At 48.2% G+C, this 8,728-nt stretch overlaps 1 protein-coding gene across 1 annotated transcript in view; it reads right to left on the bottom strand.

Annotated features, from left to right (window-relative positions):
• Positions 1-951: 951 nt before the first annotated feature.
• LOC139449654 (uncharacterized) overlaps positions 952-8,728 on the bottom strand; it is a 99,583-nt gene continuing 91,806 nt past the window's right edge. The window contains exons 70-76 of the mRNA XM_071231134.1: positions 6,855-6,914; positions 6,393-6,484; positions 5,224-5,295; positions 4,613-4,789; positions 3,667-3,767; positions 2,068-2,270; positions 952-1,606 (exon numbers count right to left, since the gene is read on the bottom strand). Of these exons, the coding sequence (XP_071087235.1) occupies positions 1,170-1,606; positions 2,068-2,270; positions 3,667-3,767; positions 4,613-4,789; positions 5,224-5,295; positions 6,393-6,484; positions 6,855-6,914 (1,142 nt within the window). The 3' untranslated portion in view covers positions 952-1,169. The remainder of the gene's footprint in view (positions 1,607-2,067; positions 2,271-3,666; positions 3,768-4,612; positions 4,790-5,223; positions 5,296-6,392; positions 6,485-6,854; positions 6,915-8,728) is intronic.

Below are 8,728 nucleotides of genomic sequence, written 5' to 3'. Positions count from 1 at the left end.
TAGAACACACATGGCATAACCTGGTATAACACACATGGTACTACCTGGTATAACACACATGGCATAACCTGGTATAACACATGGTACTACCTGGTATAACACACATGGCATAACCTGGTATAACACACATGGTACTACCTGGTATAACACACATGGCATAACCTGGTATAACACACATGGTACTACCTGGTATAACACACATGGCATAACCTGGTATAACACTACCGGGATAACCTGGTATTACAGACATGGCATAACCTGGTATAATACATGGTATAACTTGTATCACATGCAGGGTATAAACATGACCTGCTGCTTGAGGTAGAAACTGTCATGGCTGACAACCTTGTTTTACAGCAGGGTAGAACTGACCATGAATCATTGTCAACTCCACAACCTGCATGTACGGTTTGAGCAGACAAGGCAAGAGAAAGTGTAATCAATTCAGGAGTTCGAGATACAGGAATGTCATGCGATTGGACGGAGGCATATTGGTAGCGAAAAACAACAAATGCATTGCAAATATATACTTGTAGACACAACTCATGTTACAGTAATACATAATAATAGCATAGCTGTACAGCCAAAACAGAACATACAAAACAAAAGTTGTAAAAATAAATAAAGAGATGATGTGCAAAGCGCAAACTAAAAACTCATAATAAATTGTGTTATCACAGAACATTCAATACCCTGACATCAAGTTATTATGCTGGAATATTCATAAAAATATAAAAACTGCATCAAAGATTATCCTGGAATATGTTGCATCCTAGTAGCAGGTTATTATGCTGTATTACACAAACATCCGTGTCTACACAAACTCCGGGTGTACACAAACATCCGGGTCTGCACAAACTCCGGGTCTACACAAACATCCGGGTCTGCACAAACTCCGGGTCTACACAAACATCCAGGTCTGCACAAACATTGTGGGTTTGGGACGAAGACAACAGTGGGGTGAGACATGGATGTAGGCAACAATGGTTATATACATATCCTAGTTAGACAGACCAGACAGCTGCATGTATATCCTGGTTAATATCAAGGGCATGGAAAGTTATGTATGGCACTCAAGGAAACATTGCTCACACAAATTGAATGTACTGGCTTGTGGATTAGCTACACAGACACAAAGCCATCTACAGAATCAAGCTGGGGACATGTCTTCACTGTAAGGAGCAGGCTTTGCTCTGATTGGTTTTCCCTTTCTTGCTCCCAGCATTGGATAACTCGGCTGCCACTCCCGTGGCCTTGAACTTTGACTTGGAGCTTTTGCGGTTAATGGGTGGCATCTTTGAGGGAGGCGCCGCTGCTGTAGGACTCTTAGATTTGCCACCACTGTTGCTGCTTCTGACTGGGGCCATGTTGTTGTCAGAGTTGTCTCTCTTTTCACTGCTGAGGTCAGAGTTGTCTCTCTTTTCACTGCTGAGGTCAGAGTTGTCTGTCTTTGCACTGCTGGAGCTCTGGGGCATAGTCGTCCTGGATTTGTCTCCCTTGGACTTCATCAGCTCAGTGCGACTGTCACTCTTCGACAGGCTGGGTGCTGCTGCCGTGTCCGTGGTCTTAGAGGTAGTTGGAGTCTTAAACGGTATTTTGGCTTTACCTGCAAAATAAATTATCTCACTGACTACACAGTGACAGTCATAGTATGCTGTCAGGAACAATATCTGGTGAAATGGGTATAAGACAAAGAGGTGAGGTGAGGTGAAATTGGGTTTAACGTCGCTTACAAGATTATTGCACTTATATAGCAACGTGCATGCATGTGTGTGTGTGGCTGCTTGTACTAGGCCGGGCTGATGACGATTTACAGTGCTAGCAGTTTAACATGAATACCCCACTCAGACACAGTATACTGACTCCGAGCCAACCAGTCCTTCTTTTAGCCCCTTAATGCCGAGCGCCAGACAGGGAAACAACAAGTACCATCTTTTAACATCTTTTTGTATGACGCGACCAGGGATCGAACCCCGGACCTTCCGTTCTCCGGGCGAATGCTTGTATAAGACAAAGAGCATACGTTACTGCCACACAGTGAGTACAGGATGATAAGAACAGCACTACCTTTCTTCAAGTGAGGTTTCTCGCCTCTCTTCCTCCTGTAGACATCACTCTTCTCAATCAGCTCCTTAAGGAGCAGATCCTCACGGAACACAACCTTCCTCTGGTTGAGTCGAGTTCCTACATTACGACTCAGCTTGGTGATCCGTGGTCCGCTCTGGTGTTTATCGCACAGCCAGAACACCTTCCCACTGGGTAGATGACACCTGGAACAAGGGAGATAATCAGAACACCCTCCCCCTGGGTAGATGACACCTGGAACAAGGGAGATAATCAAAACACCCTCCCACTGGATAGATAACACCTGTTACAAGGGAGATAATCAGGACAGCCTCCCACTGGGTAGATAACACCTGTTACAAGGGAGATAATCAGAACACCCTCCCACTGGGTAGATAACACCTGTTACAAGGGAGATAATCAGGACACCCTCCACCTGGGCAGATAACACCTGTTACAAGGGAGATAATCAGGACACCCTCCCACTGGGTAGATAACACCTGTTACAAGGGAGATAATCAGGACACCCTCCACCTGGGCAGATAACACCTGTTACAAGGGAGATAATCAGGAAACCCTCCCACTGGGGAGATGACACCTGTAGCAAGGGAGATACTCAGAACACTTTCCCACTGGGTAGATGACACCTGATTAGGAATGATTCCTACCTACTCAACAGGTTGAGGAATGGTGCCTACCTGCTCCACAGGTTGAGGAAATGTGCCTACCTGCTCAACTGGTTGAGGAAAGATGCCAACCTACTCAACTGGTAGAGGCAAGGTGCCTGCCTACCTGTTCAACTGATTGAGGAGAGATTACTACCTGCTCAACTGATTGAGGAAAGATTACTACCTGCTCAACTGATTGAGGAAAGATTACTACCTGCTCACCTGGTTGTGGAAAGGTTACTACCTGCTCAACTGGTTGTGGAAAGGTTCCTACCTCCTCAACTGGTTGTGGAAAGGTTCCTACCTCCTCAACTGGTGGTGGAAAGGTTACTACCTCCTCAACTGGTTGTGGAAAGGTTCCTACCTCCTCAACTGGTGGTGGAAAGGTTACTACCTCCTCAACTGGTTGTGGAAAGGTTCCTACCTCCTCAACTGGTGGTGGAAAGGTTACTACCTCCTCAACTGGTTGTGGAAAGGTTCCTACCTCCTCAACTGGTGGTGGAAAGGTTCCTACCTCCTCAACTGGTGGTGGAAAGGTTACTACCTCCTCAACTGGTTGTGGAAAGGTTCCTACCTCCTCAACTGGTGGTGGAAAGGTTACTACCTCCTCAACTGGTTGTGGAAAGGTTCCTACCTGCTCAACTGGTTGTGGAAAGGTTCCTACCTCCTCAACTGGTGGTGGAAAGGTTCCTACCTCCTCAACTGGTGGTGGAAAGGTTACTACCTCCTCAACTGTTTGTGGAAAGGTTCCTACCTCCTCAACTGGTTGTGGAAAGGTTCCTACCTCCTCAACTGGTTGTGGAAAGGTTACTACCTGCTCAACTGGTTGTGGAAAGGTTCCTACCTCCTCAACTGGTGGTGGAAAGGTTCCTACCTCCTCAACTGGTGGTGGAAAGGTTCCTACCTGCTCAACTGGTTGTGGAAAGGTTCCTACCTGCTCAACTGGTTGAGGAATGACTCGGCCTGTTTCTCATTGTCCAGGAGGATCGTCCTCATAGATTGGTATGCCTCCAGAAAGTCCGAACCCTGGGCTTCCTGTCAACACATGAACACATGAAATATTACATACACATGTCTTCCATACACACTTCTTACATCCCCTACAACACTGGCACACTGACATGCAATCAGGGTACAATGACACAAAATCAGCAACAGATCAGGTCAGGATCTTATTGTTATGCTCTACGTAGTCTACACAAGTAGATGACCCTCTGACAGGGGAGGTGCCCTACGTAGTCCACGCAAGTAGATGACCCCTTTAATAGGGGAGGTGCCCTACGTAGTCTACACAAGTAGATGACCCCTTTAATGGGGGAGGTGCCCTACGTAGTCTACACAAGTAGATGACCCCTTTAATGGGGGAGGTGCCCTACGTAGTCTACACAAGTAGATGACCCCTTTAATGGGGGAGGTGCCCTACGTAGTCTACACAAGTAGATGACCCCTGTGACAGGGGAGGTGCCCTACGTAGTCCACACAAGTAGATGACCCTGTGACAGGGGAGGTGCCCTACGTAGTCCACACAAGTAGATGACCCTCTGACAGGGGAGGTGCCCTACGTAGTCCACACAAGTAGATGACCCCTTTAATGGGGGAGGTGCCCTACGTAGTCTACACAGGTAGATGACCCCTTTAATGGGGGAGGTGACCTGTGACAGGGGAGGTGTAATGTTACGCCCTATGTTGTCTACACAAGTAGATGACCCCTGTGACAGGGGAAGTGTATTGTTACGCCCTACGTAGTCTACACAAGTAGATGACCCCTGTGACAGGGGAAGTGTATTGTTACGCCCTACGTAGTCTACACAAGTAGATGACCCCTGTGACAAGGGAGGTATATTGTTACGCCCTATGTTGTCTACACAAGAGTGTGTCACCTGCTCCACCCAGTCCAGGAACTGCTTGCCGGTGTCTCCACTGAGACAGTTGAGCTGCATGGAACTCTGCCGCAGGATGGCGTAGATGCGAGCCAGGTAGGGAGACACCTTCTTCATCTGATTGACAAACTCCTCTGTCTTCCGTAGAGGGAAGGACTGGTCACACAGGTGCCAACCCTGAGGATACAAACCATAAGTATATCAACATGTACACTGAACCCTAACACCTCACTATAAGCACGTGTCACACCTGCACTAGCCTTCCCACCTTCTTGACCCTATCCTGCACAAGAACATGTAGGTTGTATCCAAGTATTTGAACATATACAACGTATCTAAGTATCTTAACATATACATATGTTTTTCGTTAGAGGCGACTAACAGGATCGGGTGGTCAGGTTAGCTGACTTGGTTGATGCATCATATCCCAATTGCGTAGATTGATGCTCATAACTCAATCACTGGATTGTCTGGTCCAGACCAGATTATTTACAGAATATTGCTGAGTGCAGCGTTAAACAATAAACAAACAAAACAAAATAAACAACAACATTTACATTGTATCCAGGCATAACTGGAGCAGCTTTCTGAGTTTTATGTCATCTACTTACCTCCTCAAATTCACACAGCAGTCGTACACCAAAGCTCTCCGACTCCCAACCGTCCGTCTCCGGGTTGAAGGCCTGCAAACAGATCCAGCATCACAAACAGACCACCAACAGAACCAGCATCACACACAGACAGCCAACAGATCCAGCATCACACACAGACGGCCAACAGATCCAGCATCACACACAGACCACCAACAGAACCAGCATCACAATCAGGCTGCCAACATATCCAGCATCACACACAGACTACCAACAGATCCAGCATCACACACAGACTGCCAACAGATCCAGCATCACACACAGGCTGCCAACAGATCCAGCATCACAAACAGGCTGCCAACAGATCCAACATCACACACAGACTTCCAACAGATCCAGCATCACAAACAGATGGCCAACAGATCCAGCATCACACACAGAAGGCCAACAGACCAGCATCACACACAGGCTGCCAACAGATCCAACATCACAAACAGGCTGCCAACAGATCCATCATCACACACAGACTACCAACAGATCCAGCATCACACACAGCAGGCCAACAGACCAGCATCACACACAGGCTGCCAACAGATCCAGCATCACACACAGACTGCCAACAGATCCAACATCACACACAGACTGCCAACAGATCCAGCATCACAAACAGACGGCCAACAGAACCAGCATCACACACAGACGGCCAACAGATCCAGCATCACACAGAGACCACCAACAGATCCAGAATCACACACAGACTGCAAACAGATCCAGCATCACACACAGACCACCAACAGATCTAGCATCACACACAGACTACCAACAGAACTAGCATCACACACAGACTGCCAACAGAACCAGCATCACACACAGACGGCCAACAGAACCAGCATCACACAGAGACCACCAACAGATCCAGAATCACACACAGACGGCCAACAGAACTAGCATCACACACAGACTGCCAACAGAACAAGCATCACACACAGACTGTCAACAGAACCAGCATCACACACAGACTGCCGACAGAACCAGCATACTTGTTCCTCACACACAAGCAAAAAAGGACATTTTATGTAAGATCAACTGACACTGTCAACATTTGTGGTTTGGGGGGCTTCATAATCTGACTAGAACAGCTGCTGATCTGAGAATGGCTGTGAATTGTGATATAAAACACCAATGAGTACCTCAAGGCGGTCACGTGATGTCCGAGAGGCTGTCTTTGGGCGCATTGACGGACGAAGTAACCTGAAGCTAGATCTGAAGCTGTCCTGGGTCTCTGAACACAAAACAGAGAGAAAGAGAAATTATACAGACACAAAAAGAAGAGTAGAGGCTCTCCATTATCATTGGTCACTTCACTGACATCCCACCTGTGGGGGTTCCGGGGATGGTCACCAGCTCGGTGTCTTTGTTGATGCATGTCTTTGTTGATGCATGTCATCAAAATACAGGGACCAATGATTTCAATCACTAGATTGTCTGGTCCAGATTATTTACAGGCTGCCGTCCAAAACTGTTAGTGCAGAATTACAAAAACAAACCAACTGACATCTACACTTTGTCTGCAGAGCTAGAAAAGGATTAACTGTCTACTTGGTCAATTTTCTACAGAAAGTTCTGTCCGAGAAACTGTCACTGGCACTCACTCTCTTCAGACACGCTTGCTATGGTGGCTCTCACATTGCGTGTAGACGTGGAACCAGGACCTGCAACACAAAGCACACGCTCTGTTTAGAGGCGGTGGCAACACAAAGCACACGCTCTGTTTAGAGGCGGTGGCAACACCTGCAACACAAAGCACACGCTCTGTTTAGAGGTGGTGGCAACACCTGCAACACAAAGCACACGCTCTGTTTAGAGGCGGTGGCAACACAAAGCACACGCTCTGTTTAGAGGCGGTGGCAACACCTGCAACACAAAGCACACGTTCTGTTTAGAGGCAGTGGCAACACCTGCAACACAAAGCACGCGCTCTGTTTAGAGGCGGTGGCAACACCTGCAACACAAAGCATACGCTCTGTTTAGAGGCAGTGGCAACACCTGCAACACAAAGCACACGTTCTGTTTAGAGGCAGTGGCAACACCTGCAACACAAGGCACACGCTCTGTTTAGAGGCAGTGGCAACACCTGCAACACAAAGCACACGCTCTGTTTAGAGATGGTGGCAACACCTGCAACACAAAGCACACGCTCTGTTTAGAGATGGTGGCAACACCTGCAACACAAAGCACATGTTCTGTTTAGAGGTGGTGGCAACACCTGCAACACAAGGCACACGCTCTGTTTAGAGGTGGTGGCAACACCTGCAACACCAAGCACACGTTCTGTTTAGAGGCAGTGGCAACACCTGCAACACAAGGCACACGCTCTGTTTAGAGGCAGTGGCAACACCTGCAACACAAAGCACACGCTCTGTTTAGAGGCGGTGGCAACACCTGCAACACAAAGCACACACTCTGTTTAGAGATGGTGGCAACACCTGCAACACAAAGCACACGCTCTGTTTAGAGGCAGTGGCAACACCTGCAACACAAAGCACATGCTCTGTTTAGAGGCAGTGGCAACACCTGCAACACAAAGCACACGCTCTGTTTAGAGGCGGTGGCAACACCTGCAACACAAAGCACACGTTCTGTTTAGAGGCAGTGGCAACACCTGCAACACAAAGCACACACTCTGTTTAGAGGCGGTGGCAACACCTGCAACACAAAGCACACGCTCTGTTTAGAGGCGGTGGCAACACAAAGCACACGCTCTGTTTAGAGGCGGTGGCAACACCTGCAACACAAAGCACACGCTCTGTTTAGAGGCGGTGGCAACACAAAGCACACGCTCTGTTTAGAGGCGGTGGCAACACCTGCAACACAAAGCACACGTTCTGTTTAGAGGCAGTGGCAACACCTGCAACACAAAGCACATGCTCTGTTTAGAGGTGGTGGCAACACCTGCAACACAAAGCACACGCTCTGTTTAGAGGCGGTGGCAACACCTGCAACACAAAGCATACGTTCTGTTTAGAGGCAGTGGCAACACCTGCAACACAAGGCACACGCTCTGTTTAGAGGTGGTGGCAACACCTGCAACACCAAGCACACGTTCTGTTTAGAGGCAGTGGCAACACCTGCAACACAAAGCACACACTCTGTTTAGAGGTGGTGGCAACACCTGCAACACAAAGCACACGCTCTGTTTAGAGGCAGTGGCAACACCTGCAACACAAAGCACACGCTCTGTTTAGAGGCGGTGGCAACACCTGCAACACAAAGCACACGTTCTGTTTAGAGGCAGTGGCAACACCTGCAACACAAAGCACATGCTCTGTTTAGAGGTGGTGGCAACACCTGCAACACAAAGCACACGCTCTGTTTAGAGGCGGTGGCAACACCTGCAACACAAAGCACACGCTCTGTTTAGAGGTGGTGGCAACACCTGCAACACAAAGCACATGTTCTGTTTAGAGGCGGTGGCAACACCTGCAACACAAGGCACACGCTCTGTTTAGAGGCGGTGGCAACACCT

This window comes from Haliotis cracherodii, unplaced genomic scaffold (assembly GCF_022045235.1).
Source record: "Haliotis cracherodii isolate W230 unplaced genomic scaffold, xgHalCrac1.p SCAF_8, whole genome shotgun sequence".
NCBI classification, from domain to species: domain Eukaryota; kingdom Metazoa; phylum Mollusca; class Gastropoda; order Lepetellida; family Haliotidae; genus Haliotis; species Haliotis cracherodii.
The sequence above is the reverse complement of the archived record's forward strand: the minus strand, read 5'-3'. Positions and strand labels throughout refer to the sequence as shown.